Source organism: Acromyrmex echinatior, chromosome 16 (genome assembly GCF_024713525.1).
Source record: "Acromyrmex echinatior isolate Ae372 chromosome 16, ASM2471352v2, whole genome shotgun sequence".
NCBI classification, from domain to species: Eukaryota; Metazoa; Arthropoda; class Insecta; order Hymenoptera; family Formicidae; genus Acromyrmex; species Acromyrmex echinatior.
Genome location: NC_141867.1, coordinates 7,234,231 through 7,252,549, shown reverse-complemented (window position 1 = coordinate 7,252,549; position 18,319 = coordinate 7,234,231). Strand labels below are relative to the sequence as shown.

Below are 18,319 nucleotides of genomic sequence, written 5' to 3'. Positions count from 1 at the left end.
GAAAAAAAAGAAATTAAAAGATGCAAATACATTTTTTACAATTTGTAACAAAGTATGTATTTATGAAATAGGATACCTTTGATATCCTTCTTAACTATTTGATTGTTAGAATTTATGATAACTTTGTCAAGAATCACTTTTAAGATTGGAAGTGTTTTAAAACTTTTTGGAGTCTCAGGTGTGCGGCACTGATTAGCTTTAATCATCATGCTATTTCTTTTTGTTGGTGTTTGAAATCCATATAGTTTCCTTCCACTTACATCCTTCTCAGAAAATAATTCTAAAATATATTAACACAATATTAGATGAGAATAAAATAGTACTATTCATATAAATCTTTAGCAATTACCAAGTGGTTTTTGTACATCTTCTTCGATATCTTTTAGTTGTTCCTTTATCTCAGCATTCAATATATTAGTTTGTGCTACAAAAAGATAAACAATGCACTGATTACAGACAATGCAGTACAACAAATCATAGTTTGAATTAAAGTGAGTAAATCTTAAAGACAGACTACTTCTACAAAATTTATATTAATGAACAATTATATTATCTAACCAGAATGTTTATAATAATTTATATTAATGTAATCTTACGACTGCTAACAGGTGTTTCCTCATCACTGACTTCTGTGTACTTCACATGAGGTTTTATTCGCGTAGATCTCCTCACATTTCTGGCAGAAGCCATTTTTCAAAATTTTCTATGTCGTACGTCTTTCTTTTTCCTAAACAGTAGTACTAGATTTCCTAATCGAATCCTATTTTATAATAAACTAAGATAACAGAGTAATGTAAATATTTGGTTAAAAAATATATGAAATGATAATGAATATATGAAAAATGAGATGAGTCATTAATCTGGCAACAAAAAAAACGACGCCCACGAAACCCACGTGTGTCCCACGAATCGAGATATTAGATATTAAAGACCCGACATCCTTATGAAAATACACGTTCTTGTTAATGAAGTGATTAAAAGTAAAAAAAAAACTGATAATATTGTACTAATTTTATGGCTTATTAGCAGAGAGAAACCTGAGAAGCCATGTCGGCTTTTTTCCTGTTACCGCCAAAATCGGCTAAAGTCACTAGATATATAAAAGGAACTTTTCAGCACAAATCGACAAGAGTTATTCCGTCTTTATTTTTTACTGATTATTGAACAAGGACAGAATGACTTGTATCAATTTGTTTCTTGCTGGAAAGTTCCCTTTTACGAGCTGCTCTAAGAGCTGCTGAAATCACACAGTGCGGAAAAGGGCTGCGGAATAGAGAATGTGTCATTGAAACAATTAATTAGCGCCATTCGGAATAACGCAGAAGAACACTGATTGGTTGTTTCAATGACACATTCCGCAGTTTGTTTAACGTTCACTAAATAACAAGGCTAGAGTGATACCTGAATGGCATTCAAATGGGAATCTGAACATAACCAGAGGATCGATTATTTGAAAAGCAAAATTTGCAAACAGATCTAAGAGAATAATTCTGTGATTGGCGATCCACTAATTCGCTGCTTGGAACATGAGCCTAAAAGCGTAAGGGCGCGTTTTATTGTACATCTTGATGGAAAGGCAGGAAAATAGCAGCCAATCAGGGGATCGATTCTGTATCTTCAAACAAAATGAAAATTACAAAAGCGAGCAAATTTACTAGATGTTGACCAATGAAATAATCAGTATTCTAGTAAATTCGTTCACTTTTATAATTTTCACTTCATTTCAAGATACAGAATCGATTCCCAGAACTAGGGATCGATTCATAGTCGATTCGTATTCATAGTCGATTCGTATTCATAGTCAGACCTTGTACTCCAAGCTTCCTTAAATTTATCTTTAGATGCTCAATAACCAATGAAATAATTCGTTGAGTATCTAAAAATAAATTTAAGGAAGCTTTAAATATAAAGTCTGAATACAAGTATTTGACCATAGCCTCTATGTACTACTTACTACCAGCACGAGTTCTTATTGGCTACTACTTTTCCGCTTTGGGAGCGTTTATATTGGCTGTAATCGTATGCCGTAAACTATAAAAATTAATCGATCACCTTTGAGTATTCCCTTCTTACTGCCGAATAAGAGAAGAATACTTGACTGTGATTAGTCAATTCTTACAGATTACGTCATACTGTTACTGCCAATATAAACGCTCCCTTTAGCCTATTTTACAATCGTAAACGTAGTTGTAAGTGGTTGTAAAAAGCATAGTTGTAAAAATTGACCAATTACAGTCAAATATTCTCCTCACATTCGACTTGATTGGTCAATTCTTACAACTACACTGCTTAGGCCGGAATCAGACTATGCATTAAAGATTGAGATTAAAGATTAAAAATTGAAATTCCAATGAAGCAAAGAAGTTTTGGGTTCTTTTGTTTTGATTGATTAAACTTCAATTTTCACTCTTCAGTAGGTTTTTCTGCTGTTCCATCGAAGTGTGAACGCGCCCTAAAGGAATAGGAGGCCAGAGATGAAAGAGAACGAACGTAATGAAACATAACCTATCAAAAGTATCAAATGTGCTCGTGTTACTATGCTTGGTGAAACCATTTTGTCGAATAGTTTATACCATAATTTAGGACAATTTAATAAAAATGACAGACTCCGCTAACGAAGACTCGATAACGGAACTGAACACGCAATTGAATAAATCGATGGTATTGATGGAAAACGTCGAAAATATGCCATCTTCAAATCATAAGCGTAAATCTATCACGATAAAGACAGAAGAGCAGCTGTCCAAAGTGCGTAGCAGTCCTGTTAAATCACGCAAAAGCATTCTGAAAAAATCTAACAAATCGCTTAACAAAAGCGCGGCGGATGATGAGATTGTGCAAACTTCAAACGACGACGCTAACAGATCTAACGAAGTGACATTTAACGGATTGTCATTATCCACCTCAGTTTTGCCCAGACCGCACACTGTAAGTGAATCATTATTCCGTTTAAATTTTTGTTTTTCTTGTTTTAATTTTAATTATAGTTTCTATATATTTGTTTCTACATAATTAATTTCTATTTAAGTATAATTTTAATTGTGAAAGAACAAGTCTGTGCTATTGTCTATTTATCTTTCAGCTTAAAGAAATAGTTGAAAAGGAGACATTGAATGAGGAAAATGTATCTTCTACATTTAATTTGGAGGATGTATCGGACAGTGAAGAAATCTGGATAATGGACATTCCTAGATTAGTAAGTCTAGACAATGGAAGGAACTAGTTTAATCTCAAAATTGTCTTAAGCATTGACGAGATACTATTAAAGACATTCAGCGGATAGAAGATTGCATGTTAAAATTTAAGTGATTAAGGCTCAGTTACACCAACGTTACTTTAACTTTAAGTAAGGATTAAAATTCTCTATCTTATTTTAAAGCAAAAGAGAGACAGAGAGAGTTTTAAGTCTTGTTTAAAGTCAAAGTGAAGTTGGTGCAGCCTAAAAGTAAAAAACTGATAATAATACTAATTTCATGATTTAGTTTCATAGACATGAAACTATATGTATGTTTATAACTTAATAATATTTGATTTTTATTTAAAACTATGATTTTAATGTTTTCATTTTAATTTGATTATCAATAGAGATGATAACTAGAAAAAAAATTGTAATTTTTCGGCAATATGTAAGATATAGTATTAAAAGTATGCGTACTTATTTATACAGTATTTATATAATAAAAAAAATCATTAATTTAATAATAAATTATCGAAATATTTATGTTAATAATTGTAAATTTTTATCAGTTGTCAGTAATGTTATTGTTCTTTGCTTGTTCCTGAATCCCATTGACAAAAATTTGTCAAGGGCTAACAGTCTTTAATAATATCTTGTCAGTACCTTAAGTAATGAGAACAATTTTAATATCTCAATTTATAATAGGTGCAGATTTCTTTAACCTTTTGTTCTAACTTCTAAATTATGGCTTTTCTGGCAAAAAATGTTTCCAATATTATCTTAAAGACCATGGCATACAAAAAAACTGAAGCAGTAAGCAAATTGATTAATCACAGTAGAGTCGATAAGACCATAACATAAATAGTAACCAATTCAATATGTTTATTTCCTTACTGCTTATGTTTCACTGTTTTAAGTCTTTTGTAATAAGACTCTTTAATATTCCATTGTGTTCTATTTAACATTCAACACTTGTGAGTATCATTTCATCTTCTTGTCATCAAATATTAAACAAGGATAAGATGATGCATACGAGTATTACAAATATTAAAGAAAACACCCTAAAAGTATATTCAAACAAATTTGTGTAATCATATTAATGTATACATAAGGAAAATTATTCAATTGCATTTTATGTGCATAACAGAAATGCGATTAAATAATTTTCTTTATGGTTATCTGAATAGAAGTTTTAAAAACAAACTGGTTAGATTTCAACTATAAAGTTTAGAGCAAATTTAGCTTATAGCAAATTAAGATCAGCTTAAAGCTTAGAGCAAAAAATTAAAAGCTTACTGTAGATCTGTTCTTTTCAAAGAATTGAACTAGTTCTGATCTCGTACAATAAATTAGAGTGAAACAAATTACCTGTCTCATTTTAATTTATTGCACCAGCGTACATCAATTCGGAACTTGGAATAGTATTTCAAAATTGTATTTAAGACAATTTTGAAGATTGAACTGGCAAAATGAATACTAACCTGTTTTTAATATCTCAAGGCATTGACGGTATGATCTTCCGTTATGTTGTGTTACATAGATAGAGCCACAAGATCTTCTTGGTCAGACTATAGTTTTCAAAAACAAATCAAAGTTCAAAATTAAAGACGAACGATATTGTATAGTCACTCATAACACAAATCACAATGTCACATGTGTTCTTCATTCCAAGAAGGATGCTCCACAGTACAAAACTGGTAAACAAATTTTTATTATGAAATCAAAAGAGAAGTTTTGCATGTTTTTTTTGTTATATTATTCCCTTTTATATTAATGCTGATATTTCCTGCATAGTAAATATCAAGCCAGCTGGTTTCTTGTCAGTAAGAAGAAAATTGTCTGAAGCGCCAGAAGTAAAGCCGGTACCTACCGAGAGCTCTGGCGTACAATTCCCTGATAATTTAAGAACAAGGCATCCATTGTTTGGCGTTATTCACAAACATGAAAAGAGCTCAAAGAAACGTAACTCAGTCAAAACTAGAAATTAAATATAATTTAAATTTAATTTGATTTAATTTGATTTAATTTAAATGACTTTGTAAAATAGATATAATAATTTGGTACAAACCATTTTTTAAAACAATCTGTAAAGATGTTTACCTTGTCACACATTATAATGATTATGAGAGTACATAATTTTTTTAAGTTCATTGTTCAACATACTTGAATGATAAGGATAATATTTTATATATTGTAATTATTGTAAAAATATATATAATGCATGTGTGTAATAATATGAGTTTATTTTGTACTGTTATGATCGTTAAGTCTACCTGTTCATAAGCGAAATGTCAAAAAGTTTGGGATACACCCTATTCAGTTTTAGTATTTATTTTTATATCCAGATATAAGTAATTATAATATTTTTATATTGCAAAAAAATTTACAGGGACTACAGATGTTATAGTCTTAATTATTTGCAATAATACAATAGAACTAATTTTTAAGTTGCAACTGCTGTTTCGAACGATGGATTATCATGGAAATTCGAGCTTATATCCATTGACTACATCAATTTGGTACAGACTTAGCTGCGAGATGGGAAATTGGTGGAAATTTAGAAAACGAGCTGGTAAAAGAACACAATACAAATCAAAGACGAAGGGGTTCCACACAATAAAAAGAACAAAGAATAAGAATTTCAACCTATCATGTATTGTGAAGAAATTATATTATGGAATACATAGTTCCTGATAGGTTGAAATTCTTATACTCTGTTTCCTGTTATTGTGCGGAGCCCCGAAAGCCACATGGTCTAGTTTACATCATGCACTTGATGGTGATACTTACTAGTAACTTTCTATTGAATTATTTCAATTTCGGCGGTAAACATATACATGATATGTGTATTAAATTGATCATTTTTATGCATATTATACCACTTTAGTATATTATTCTTTAGATACATTGCTGAAATTAAAACGATTTAATAGAAAGTTACTAATTAATACACGTAAATGAAATCGCGATTGAGATTTGGACTGGAATTTAACCAATCAGAAGAAAGAAAATCAATCTCAAGTTTAGTGAATTTTGCTTTGATTGGTTAAAAAATTCTTTATACTTTATATCCTAGTTTTTATATGCATTATCGCTCTCAAGAAGAAATCAAGAAACCAATTACACAGCACTATGCACTTTTTTTTCTATGCCCCGAAATAAATCGCTGAAATCATTCTTAAATTGTCTGTATTACGGACTAAACGCAATAATTTTTATATAACAATTACTTTTTCCTCTTCTACACATTTAAAAATTCTTTTCCAAGATTGACGTATACACATTAATATGTGTCTATGTAGAATTTATACCGAGAACGAAAAAAAAAAGTTTTAAATTAACATCTTTTATCTTCTCTAATATGGTATCAGAGCTGGCTTATATTGTATCATAGCCTGCATTCAGCAGAAAAAGCAGCTTTGCAACTGTTGTAAAATTCTTTAATATGATTGGTCTTGCCCTTAGTTCCTCATTGGATCTAAATGTATAAACCAATCATCATTCAAGAAACAGTTTTACAGTTACAAAGCTGTTTTCTCTGCTGAACTCAGCCATAGTCATAATAAGAATTATAAACATAGGCTGGTATTTATAATCTTAGATCTTATATTTAGACCGTCTTAAAGTACAGTCTTAAGATGTCATGAACCAATCAGAAGGCCGCATTAGCGACTTAAGACATTGATCAAGATGGTCTTAAAATAAGATCTGATTATGAATTCTTATTACGTCTATGGTTTGTATCAATATATGGAAATGTTAAACGGCGAATTGTTAGTATAAATTACTGCTTATCAGCACTAAATTATTCGATATAGAGGATATCAATACAGTATTGTCTATCACTAGTAGCGCGATATCCAATCAATGTACTGCTTTTCCAGAAGAGCCGTACGCTGATTGGATTTCGCGCGTCGCGAATCGCGCTGGTGTGACGGAGCTATAAAATGCATACTGAACTGCGATAGACGATAGGCGACGGGTGATATCCAATGAGAACTCTGCTTTGCATCGTCACGTGAGTAAAAGCAGGGAATCGATTCTGTATCTTGAAACGAAGTGAAAATTACAAAAGTGAGCGAATTTACTAGAACACTGATAATTTCATTGGTCAACACCTAGTAAATTTGCTCACTTTTGTAATTTTCACTTTGTTTGAAAATACAGAATCGACCCCCCCCCCCCCCCGAGCTTTCATTGAGGATGTCGCTTATTGCTCATCGCGTTCAGTGTGCAGTAGGCATTAAGTGAAAAGGCCGCGGCGGCGCGCGCGACATCCGGGTTGTGCGCAATCGCAGCCAAACACCAACCGCGAATCCCGGGGCCAGAGTGGAACACTAGAGAAAAATTTCCCAGTAGAGAGAGAGATTTGTTAGCGGAAAAGTCGTGAGTTAATGTAAGTAAATAAAGGACCGTGTGAAAGATATACTTGTCGCCGACGCACGTTTACGGGTAGGGCAGGCCGTCAACGTGCGAAAGAACTTGAACCAAATTCGACGCGGAGATATCCGCAGCGAATCGACGTTTAGTTTCGTTAAAGCATGATTTGGTTTGGCCTCGCGATTAAGGTTAAAGTGAATCAGGGGGTATGTGTGCTCGTGGCTTTTCAGGCCAGCAACCCCTCTGGCGGATGGATCGCGGAATCTCGTGTGACGTTCGCGATGCTACGATGAACGCCATCCTCGTCGCCGTCGTCATCGTTATCATCGCCGTCGCTTGTGCGCCTCTGATACGCGCGATCGCTCGTTGCGTTTACATAAATGAGAAGCTCGAGGCGCGTCGCCGCGGGTAGGTCGATCTCGCAGTCGCGATCGTCTCCTGCGGGAGCCTCGTGCCCTAGTCAGGAAAAAGATGTGTCGAGGAAGTGAGAGAGAGAAAAAAAGAGAAAAACGCACGAGCGAGAGAAACGGCAAGATCGAGATCGACGAAAGAAAAGATTGAGATCAATGATCGAGATGAGGAAGTCTTCCTTTCTCGACGATGTGATTCGATAGTAACATAATGGTAGTCTATCTCTCTCTCTCTCTCTCTCTCTCTCTCTCTCTCTCTCTCCTTCGTCCACCTCGTCGACACCGTTTGTCCTCCCATCCATCTATCCCTCCCTGTGACCCTTCTCGCGTTCCTCCGATTGTCCCCTCCCCCTCTCCCCCCCATTCTGTATCGCATGAAAATGTTTCTTTCTCTCGCCCACTCGTTGGCGATTTTCCCCCCTCGAAAACTTGGCTGTCGCGAAACTCGCGAAACATAAATCGTCGTCCTTGCGTACTCGTGGCCTAGGAGGCGAGATTGGCAAGAACGAGAGGTGGAATTTACGTGTCATGCTCCACCACCGCCGGCCACTAACCGTAGATAGGATTTTCGCGTGGGTCTCTGTTATTATGGCGTAGCCAGTGAAACTCTCTCTCGCTCTCCGCCGGGGCTTCTCTCTCGCGGACGCCAATCAACAGCTGTTTCGCCTGAACTTCGTCGCCCTCTGATACGGTTCGCGTTTTTCGTCGCGCGACGAAGAAGGGAGATGGAGGGACGCGTGACAAACATACTGAGTCGCGCACAAGAGAGTGAGAGAAGAAAAAAAAGTAGAAAACGGTGTCCCTCTCTTTGTAGAACGGTGCACAGGATTTTTCTGCCGAATCTTCTCTTCCTCCCCCTCACCTCTTCCCCCCCACTCATCGGTCGTCGACGACCTCGACGTCACGGTGAGAGGACGTCGTCGACCCTCGTGCGTAGGGCGTCGTGCGATCCCTCGTGCGTAATCGCGCGAGAATTCCGGTATGCACGTCTCCTTTGTTCACTGCACCTCTCTCGCCATTCGTTCTCCTTCTCCCTCCCCTCCCCCTTCGCCGCCTCCCCCCTTTTTCTCGCGCAGATCTGACAGCTCCTGTCAAAACGGAACTCGCGGAGTTCGTGACCTGTCGTCGCCCTTTCGGTCCGCTCCATCTTCGCTCTTTTTCTCTCTCTCTCTCTCTCTCTCTCTCTCTCTCTCTCTCCGTCTTTACCCCTCGTCTACACCTTGCGCGCCCGTCTCGCACCTGTTTCGATCTGATAACAGGACGGGAAAAGCGCGTGGGAGTGCAGCTGAGGACAGACGAACGTTTTCTGCGTCTTCTGCGTCGTGTAAAAGCCGTTTGCGCGCGCGTGTCCACGTTTCACGTTATTACCGTCCCGTCGGCGAGAACTGTCGCGCGGAAAAATGTTCGGACGACGATGGGATAGAAACTGTGTCCTCTCGCGAGCGCGGACGTGAAATCCGGATTCCCCTTCCCCCCGAGAGAGCGCGGATGATTAACGGTTTGCTGCGCCCATCTGTTTCAGATCAGGATAAAAGTTTAGCGACGTGTTAAGGTGAAGTCTGCGAGCACTGTCAATTATACTCATCAGCCAGCGATAGGTGACGGGACTTTGCATGTAAGTGAAGTTAAGGTGGCATTTTGGATTTTTGCGACATAAAATTCGAAAAATCTGGTGTCGGATAGACAAAGGGAAGAACGAGCCAGGCTATCTCGACTGATCTTGCGACTGGCGTCGTGTTTTATTTACAGACTTTGGCACTTAGATAAATATTCGTGATTTTGCTCGTCTTGTGACATTCACGAGATTAGCGTAATCGAAGATGTCAGTATTGAATCAAAGCGGCGAGGATGCGGTGGAGTGCCCTCTGTGTATGGAGCCATTGGAGGTGGACGATCTGAATTTCTTCCCATGCACCTGCGGATATCAGATATGCCGTTTTTGTTGGCACAGAATTCGTACCGATGAGAACGGCCTGTGTCCCGCGTGTCGAAAGGCCTATTCTGAAAATCCGGCTGACTTTAAACCCCTTACCAAGGAAGAAATAGCAAGGTATTTACGAATCTGCTTTTAGTTATCCTAATTAATAATATTTGTTAATATATAATTGCGCTATAAAAATACATAGCCTCGGTCACAAGTATAAAGCACCCTCAATTGTATTTTCTTGGAAAAAGTAGTAAAAAGTCACAGTAGAGTAAAATTGATATAGATATAATAATGAATATTTTTTAAATAATTGTTTTTTTAATATATTTTTCGTTAAATATAGAATTGACATATTTATATTAATTTGTGAGGATACTTACAGCTGAGATTCTGTATATTATTGAAAGAAATAATCTATTCTTTGCTCTTTCTAGATTAAAAGCTGAGAAGAGGTTGAAGGATCAACAACGGAAGCAGAGAGTTACAGAAAATCGGAAACATCTAGCAAATGTGAGAGTAGTACAAAAAAATTTAGTGTTTGTAGTAGGATTACCAATGCGGCTGGCAGATGCTGATGTGAGTATGGTCAATAACGAGTGTTCTATAAGTGATCGATAACGCCAAGAGTTCGGCAAATACCGTATTTAAAAAAAAAAAAGATCACGATAGGTAATATTTCGCATGCTTTAGGTTTTAAAGAAACACGAATATTTTGGAAAATTTGGGAAGATACACAAAGTCGTAATTAACCAGAGTACTTCCTATGCAGGGTCTCAAGGCCCCAGTGCTTCGGCTTATGTTACTTATCAAGTGAGTCGATTTATGGTTTTCGATAAAATTTCGTTTTCTTGTTTGCTAATAAGATGATAAACAAAAGTAATAAGTGTGTTGTAAGCAATAGTGTTCTTCGTGTTGTAATAGCGTCAAGAGGATGCGCTACGTGCTATAGAGGCTGTGAATAACATTGTTGTGGACGGACGGACAATAAAAACATCATTAGGAACGACAAAGTATTGTTCGCATTTTATGCGTAACCAAGCCTGTCCGAAGCCAGATTGCATGTACCTGCACGATCTTGGGGACCAGGAGGCATCATTTACGAAGGAAGAGATGCACCAAGGAAAACATCAGGAATACGAGCGCAAGCTTGTGCAATCGTTACATGCCCACGCGTCTTCAATTCAACGGTACAAAATCTATTTTATTGTAAAAATAATTCCTCGGAATTGTTATGCACGTAAATCCAATTTTAATTATTAATAAGCTCTGTTCTGTCTAGTTGAATTTCTTATACGGTTCATCTTTTCTTTTTTTCTCTCCAACGTCGTGCAAGAACTTTAGTTAAAAAAACAGACCTATTAAAAAAAATTGTCCAAGGAAATAAGCAAGACGTTAAAATCAAATAAATGCATTTTTATTCGACTATCAATAAATGAGAAATATTAAATTTTCAATAGCCAATATATAAATAATTTAAACAAACATATAAATAATAAATGTTGATGCAAGATTTAAAATCATAATGAAGACCAAAAAGTTAGGTAGTCATATAAAAATGACATTAAGTCATATCTAGTTTTAACTCCGTTTGCACAGGAAACCGACACCATCACCACCTGTAACGGGCAGTATTGTTAGAGAAAGTGGAACTGTAAATTCGCAAACTAAGGAGGCATGGCCATCGTTGCAGCCAGGACAGACAAATAGTGAGTAAATCTAAATATTGTGCATGGTAAGATACATTATTGAAATTAAATTTTTTATAAGGATTTTAAATATTAATGTATTAACATTTTGCTTTCAGATACACAAAGCAGTTGTAAAGAAATATCACCACCTACGCAAACAACTTCACAGCACAGTAATATAACAAGCGGAAACGGCACGGTAGCTCAACAAAGTCATATGTCCTCCGGGGTGTCTATGCATCAACAAAACAACAACAATAAGGATGAAAGTGGTGTGGGTGTGCGGCGGGGTAAAAGTAATAGCGAAAGTAAAGCACAGGCAGCTCGGAACAAACATAAAAATAGTCAAAATAAAGAGAAGCACGGTACTCGTACGACATCGCGATCTGAATCAAGCTCAATCAACACGCAAAACAGTTCACAGTCGCAAATTACCGGACAAAAGGACGTTAGAAACTTTTCCGCTGATACGAACAGTGAAATGTTGCAAAAATTGGGTAACAAGTGTAAAATGGAACAGCAGCAACAACAGCAGCCACAGTCACAACAAATTAGCAACAAAACATCAAAATTAGTTCAATTACAGCCTCACGAAGTTAATGTAAATGGTGCATTTCAAAACGGGGAACGTCGGCATTCGGATAGTGAAACGGACCAACAGCGCGAAGGTAGCACGCCAGCGAGTACGATCTCGAGCACGGAAGATTCGAATATTAATCACCAAGCCGAGCACTTAGCTGAATCGAGCGAGGAAAATAGTGGTGCTGTTCTTTTGGGTGAGTTCTTTACCCTGATCGCTTTTATTTTTATATCCTTTTATTTTATGATAATAGAATTTTACGATATTTACAATATGTAAAATTTATAAACGAGAACGTGTTGTGAAATTTCTTTGATCGATTTAATTTGTGCTTACGAAACTCTACATTTATTTCATTGATACACATTTATATTATTTTTGAAATGTAATTCGCCATTATCAAGATTATTATTTTTTATTTTATATATTTGCAGAAAATGAATTACTTGAATAAATTTCATTTTAATATACATATTACACATGTTTAATACATATATTTACAACATGATTATAAATTTGTCATTTGAAATCAGGATAGATTGTGTTCATCATATGCTAATGTACAAATCTAAATTAAATAACTGTAATGTCATAATGTTAATCATACTGTAGAATACATACATTGAATTACACTGATATATGCCAAAATAAAGAGATTCTTGGAAAAAATTTAGTAATAATTTTTTTTTGTTTTTGTGTACATTTAAATGTTATATATTTCTTATAGATTTCTATGAGAAAAATGTTGGTGTGAGCATTGTTTGTCTGACAAATTCAATGATTGAAACATATGTGATGTTTTTCCAAACCATTTTTATTTGAGTACGCTATTTTGATTTGGATACTTTTACATCTAAAAATAGATTCTTATTACTATTGAATTGTAATAAGTTATTCAATTTTTACATTACGTGTGCGTAAATATTTCTTGAGAAAAGAAATAGATTGAAAAGCTGTTTATTCTGGCATTGTAAGAGTATAGAAACAATTTTAACCGCGTCGTGTAGTATAGAGAATTTTGCGTATCATCTGTAGGTTCGTCTCCAGCTAGCACAAATTCATCACAAGGTGCCAATCAACTACCACCACCAGGACTACACAATGGATCTCAAATGCAACTCAACCATCGGTCGATCTTTCAGGCGGACAATAACAGTTTTTTCAGTTCAAATACTTTCCAGAAAATACCAACTACAACCTCGATACCACCAAATTCCCTCGCAGGCATGTATAAGCTCTATATTGTTCTACACAATATTGTTGTTAGCTTTTTTTTTAGATGAAAATTCCAAACAAGATATTTCAAACAATGTATTAATCTAAAGACTCTTGACATTCAAAATCAAGTATACAGAACAAATGAAAGTCAAGGGCAATTAGTAAGACACCAAAAGAATATTTTTATTTAAAAATATGTACCAATTTAAACGTTTCTGCTCCTCTTTGAGCTATCTTCAATGAAAATATAATACTATATTTTTACAAATCTTCAGTGTCTCGATCTCCAAGTACATTCTAAAAATTATATTTTACTTAAAAAAAATAGAATTATTAAAAAGTTTTAAAATTTTTGTCTAGACATTTTTATTCTGCATTTATTTATTTATATATGTTATTATAATTAGTAAAAACATTATTAATGAATTTTTCTTCGGTTTACAGCAAACACAAATTTAGATTGGACGAGCACGGGAGTGGCTACGATACCCGATTCCTTACCGACAGTTCATTCTAGCGAAGATTGGCAAGCTGCTTTTGGCTTTCAGCCTGAATCATCTCGAACGAATCACATTATAGTAAAATCCAGTTCAACTGATACGTCGAGAGTACCATTCAATTCCGAAGGTTTTGCAGATGAAGAGGTTTATATAAATGCACCTTACACCGTTGCACTCACAGAACCATCTAGTACCTTTACATCTAACTTACTTGTAAATTCATCCGCATCTAAGTTTATGGCAGATTATCAACAAAATTCATTACAACAAAGGCTTAATATACAGGTAAGCGGAATAATAAAATTTTCGGGTTATGTGTCTAAAATATAACATGTTCATTAAGCATATTCTCTTATTTCAAAAGTGATACGACAAAAAAATTAACTTTTTCAGTGAAGAAAAAAAATTATTTTTAAAACTGACAGAAAATTATTGACTAATCAAATAATATCGGCGAAAAGAAAATATTCTTAATATAGTAAAATATCATTTTTGTTTGTTATCACCATTAAAAAACACTGTCATTTTAACAATTCGAAATTAATTTATTTGTGATGATTAATAGTGATGTTTATCAAATTTCTTATTAGTTTTCCAAATTTTTCTTACTTAATTAATTTTGTCAAATTATTTTTATTTAATTTCATTATAATAATAATCCTCGAAAATCATGTTTTTTTGTTGTTACTTTTGAAATGAAGGAATATAAAAATATGTAAACATTTTTATTGAAGAAAAATAATTTATAATGTTAAAAATCAAATTTCTAAGGCGCAGCAAACTCAAGAAAATTGTGAGTACATAAAACAGAACGGCCACGCTACAATGGAAGAAGTTCGGAATCATTGTGACGCAGGCTCGGAAGTGAAAGCAGACGACGATTTAGGTTTTGATCCTTTCCACGAAACGCAGAAAGCATTAGCAGAACTTTTAGCAGAAGATGAAATGCAAGTGCAGCAACAGAAGATGTTCCAGCAACAACAGCAAAGAGAACGAGAAGAGCAAACTAGGGTGCAGCATCAACAAACTCTCGCTAGCCTTAATCAACAACACTTTCCACAAGTAAATATTCTTATCGGATTCTTTTACTTTTTATTAATATGTTTAATATAATTTTCAGTAACGTGTACGTTATTGTTTACATGTGCCATTTTTTCTCATTTAAAAAAATTTTTTTATTTTTTTACTTTTTGTGTTTCGAAATTCGCTATAGTAAAACTGTGAAGGGGAGTCATATCAGAGAATAGAGGTGACTCATGAAAAATATTATCATTGATAAGAAAATTGTTCAGACCTATTTTTTACAACAATGCGCGTCATAAAAGATTAATATTAATTTTAATTTTAATTTGTAATGAAATTTGGTGGTACATTTCAGAAAAGCTCTATATAATTTATAATAATGCAAAATATTGATGCAAAATATATTCAAATTAAATGATATTTATATATTATTTTTATCGATAAATACGCGCATTTATCGATAAAAAGGAAGTGCAAATATAGACCAATAAATTTTAAGAAACAAATACTCTTTCAGGTTGCTCATATAGCACATTTGCAGCAACAAGCCCAGCACTTGCAAAATCTACAGGTGCTTCAATCGCATTCCCTCTTGTCCCGTCTTCCGCAAAATTTGTTACCAAGCGGCGCGCAGAGCCCTGCACAGGGTACTGTAACGGCTACCACTTTAGGACAACGCAGTCGACTCCCGCCACCTGGTTTTCCTGGTTCTACGCCAAATCATATGAACTCATTCGGTCTCGGTATACCGCGACCAGCACCAACGAATAGTGCCCTCTCTGGTTAGTGTTCCTCCAATTTTTCCAGGCACCAGGAATCATAGTGCACAGTGCGTGAAATTTACATACGTATACGATAATCTGTCGTAGCCGTAGACAAAAATAAATTATTGATTCGCGGATTTCTATAGACAAGTAAAAAGATCTGTCTGACCAAAAAAATCACACGAACATGTAGATATTTAAATGGGATGTTGCCACTTGCGATCTGTTAATCGTCCAATGTACGTTATGTTTGCAGGAGCGCAGCCACCTCAACCACAGAGTGCTTACCTTCCAAATGGAAGCCCGCTTCTCAACACGCAAAGTAATAATTCTACCTATTAATCTTCTATACTGAGATATTTTTAATATATAGATTATAATATCTGATAATTTCCTGTACAGACATCGGCAAGTGCACGGGCGACGTTTATACCCTGAAAGATTGGTGCGAAATTAATAATCAACAGCAACAGTTTCACCATCAAGCGTTACATCAGAAAGGATGGAACAATTTCGGACCTATCGCAGATTGGACTTCGATTGATCCGGCTATAGTCACATCATCTAGACCTCTTCCATTCCAAACTACCAGCGCTTGGCAGTTTTCTCACATTCATCCTTCTCATGTTGTAACTCATAACACGCAACAGGTACGATACAATTTTTTGTATCTTTGTCAATTTGTACTTTATTATTTATCATAAATATGTAAAAACATGAATCTTATTTAATTCATTCTATATGAAGTGTCATAAATTACATTGACGATGCATGCAAATGTAACAAGTTATGTTTATATTATGTTCAGGAACAGAACGCACCTACTCAGCATTGGGCGATGCAACCACCTCCTGGTTTTGCTGCACCTTCAACTACAGGACAATTGAATAATCCGCAGCCGAACACGACCGCACAACCGCACACCAAGCTCATCTCTGCAGGATCGGAAATCGAAAGTAAGTTGATCGCGATCAAACTCCGTGCAAACTAATAAAAAGAAAAAGAAAAATACTTTATAATGCGCGGTATCGAGATATATAGGCCGTCTATATTGCAGACCTATAAGTCTAATGCGTGAGGCGAACGAGTCGAGGCGTCATAATGTTTCCGGACGTGGCAAGATCAAATCCAGCAAATGAAAAACAAAAAAAAAGCGACAGTCGATAATGTACGTTTTCCTAACGCTTCTTTATCTTAACGTTTTATTTCAAATCTCCATTTATTTGTGCGAGTATTTACTCGAATGAAATATCGGAATAAAATATGAGTTTCCTCGATGTAAGTGAAGATTGTACGTCTCAATACATCTTCCTCATGATATTATCATTTCTGAATTATAGCAAAATTTATCATATTTAAGTCTGACTATCGTTATAAGCGAAGTGTTATGTAGGATATGAAATATTAAACGGATAAATGATTAAAATAATCAAAAGAGAATGATTACGATATTTGCAAGTACATTTCCTTTTTTGAATTTTTATAATTAAAACGCTATTTTCTCCGAAATATTAAAATTGAACATTATTGTCCTGTTTATAAGCTTTGTGAGATTGAAAGAAATATAACAGGAAAGTATTAGTATGCAAATGTAATGAAACTTTTTAAAGTATTGTTTAATTTTACATCTGTCATAGTTAGAAATGTGTTTTAAATTAAAAGCTTTGTTATCGTATATTTAAATGCTCTATTGTTATATTGAAATGAATTGTTATATATGTATATGTACCTAATAGTACGGTACTATAAATCGTCTTATATATATTTTGCTATTTTATAATATTACTTTTATCACGTTGAAATGTAATTGATTTTATCCAATCATTTTAAAAAGTTAGAATTCTTTTATCATTGAGCAAGATATAATATGACATAATTTTACTGTCGCTACAGTAAAATAACGTGGAGTTTTATTATCTTTCAAACACATTAACTTTCTTCGAGTGCGTCATTGATATGCATCATCACACTACAAGACACGGACTCGTTATTATAAGAAGAAAAAGGAAAGACTAAGAATTAGGATCTCCTACCTTAGTTTAGATAATCATTTTAACGAATATATTGAGTTATGAATCAAATTGATTGAACACACAAGTCATACGGATTAAGGATTTATCTGTACTAATCGAGAAAACTTTCCGAGCGATATTTCTAATCTTGCGACACATCGATGTATCAATATTGATTAAGGAAAACTACAAAGATGGCTGTTTCGAAAAACATTAACAACGCGACAATGTATTTTATTTACGAATGCGAAGCGAGAAAAAGGAAAGAAAGACAGGGGAATTATTAATACACGATGTATGATAAACGATGCGAGAGAAACGTCTGAGCGATGTTCATACGACGCGAATTAACGTCGAACGAGAGTTATTCCTGTGGCAGATGATTATCGAAAGTATCTCTGCCATTTTAAGGCGAATAACGAAAGAACGTCACATACACAAGAGAACGAATGAGATAATAAAAGTATAATTATTATAAAATTTAATTCAGTAAGATAATCGAGAAATATACGATAATGCGCAATGAAATTCCTGTGGTAGTCTTATCTTCATCTTCTTTTCGTATCCTTTATCAATTTTTGCCTATTAGTAAGTAAGTAACTAACTTAGTTTTATTAAATTTTATCAGTTACAATCGTT

The 18,319-nt window shown here is 34.8% G+C and overlaps 3 protein-coding genes across 12 annotated transcripts in view; 2 read left to right on the top strand and 1 right to left on the bottom strand.

The window, feature by feature from the left end:
• Window positions 1-1,379, bottom strand: part of Orc2 (origin recognition complex subunit 2) — a 74,266-nt gene extending 72,887 nt beyond the window's left edge. For 3 of the 7 annotated variants that reach the window (XM_087414476.1, XM_087414478.1, XM_011061043.2), the window contains exons 1-3: window positions 597-1,378; window positions 350-424; window positions 77-280 (exon numbers count right to left, since the gene is read on the bottom strand). In XM_087414476.1, the coding sequence (XP_087270602.1) occupies window positions 77-280; window positions 350-424; window positions 597-690 (373 nt within the window). In that variant the 5' untranslated portion in view covers window positions 691-1,378. Of the gene's footprint in view, window positions 1-76; window positions 281-349; window positions 425-596 lie in introns of all 7 variants that reach the window. The other 4 variants (XM_087414480.1, XM_011061045.2, XM_087414479.1 and 1 more) reach the window with 4 other exon arrangements.
• Window positions 1,380-2,349: 970 nt separating this feature from the next.
• Window positions 2,350-5,412, top strand: LOC105148959 (hypothetical protein). The gene is made up of 4 exons (XM_011061047.2): window positions 2,350-2,928; window positions 3,083-3,196; window positions 4,719-4,875; window positions 4,973-5,412. Exons 1-4 carry the CDS (start codon window positions 2,599-2,601, stop codon window positions 5,164-5,166), a joined length of 795 nt encoding a protein of 264 aa, XP_011059349.1. The 5' UTR covers window positions 2,350-2,598; the 3' UTR covers window positions 5,167-5,412.
• Window positions 5,413-7,432: 2,020 nt separating this feature from the next.
• Cnot4 (CCR4-NOT transcription complex subunit 4) lies at window positions 7,433-18,208 on the top strand. Of its 4 annotated transcripts, XM_011061049.2 has the most exons (16): window positions 7,433-7,574; window positions 9,491-9,583; window positions 9,718-10,018; window positions 10,330-10,471; window positions 10,586-10,705; window positions 10,817-11,082; window positions 11,492-11,601; window positions 11,700-12,359; window positions 13,199-13,387; window positions 13,826-14,166; window positions 14,653-14,943; window positions 15,422-15,686; window positions 15,925-15,990; window positions 16,071-16,318; window positions 16,477-16,624; window positions 16,726-18,208. In XM_011061049.2, exons 3-16 carry the CDS (start codon window positions 9,789-9,791, stop codon window positions 16,731-16,733), a joined length of 3,084 nt encoding a protein of 1,027 aa, XP_011059351.1. In that variant the 5' UTR covers window positions 7,433-7,574; window positions 9,491-9,583; window positions 9,718-9,788; the 3' UTR covers window positions 16,734-18,208. The 4 variants fall into 4 exon arrangements, with proteins under 4 accessions (XP_011059351.1, XP_011059350.1, XP_087270341.1 ...); XM_011061048.2 differs by having other exon boundaries at window positions 16,477-18,208; XM_087414215.1 differs by lacking the exon at window positions 7,433-7,574 and adding an exon at window positions 7,708-7,966 and having other exon boundaries at window positions 16,477-18,208.
• Window positions 18,209-18,319: the final 111 nt, after the last annotated feature.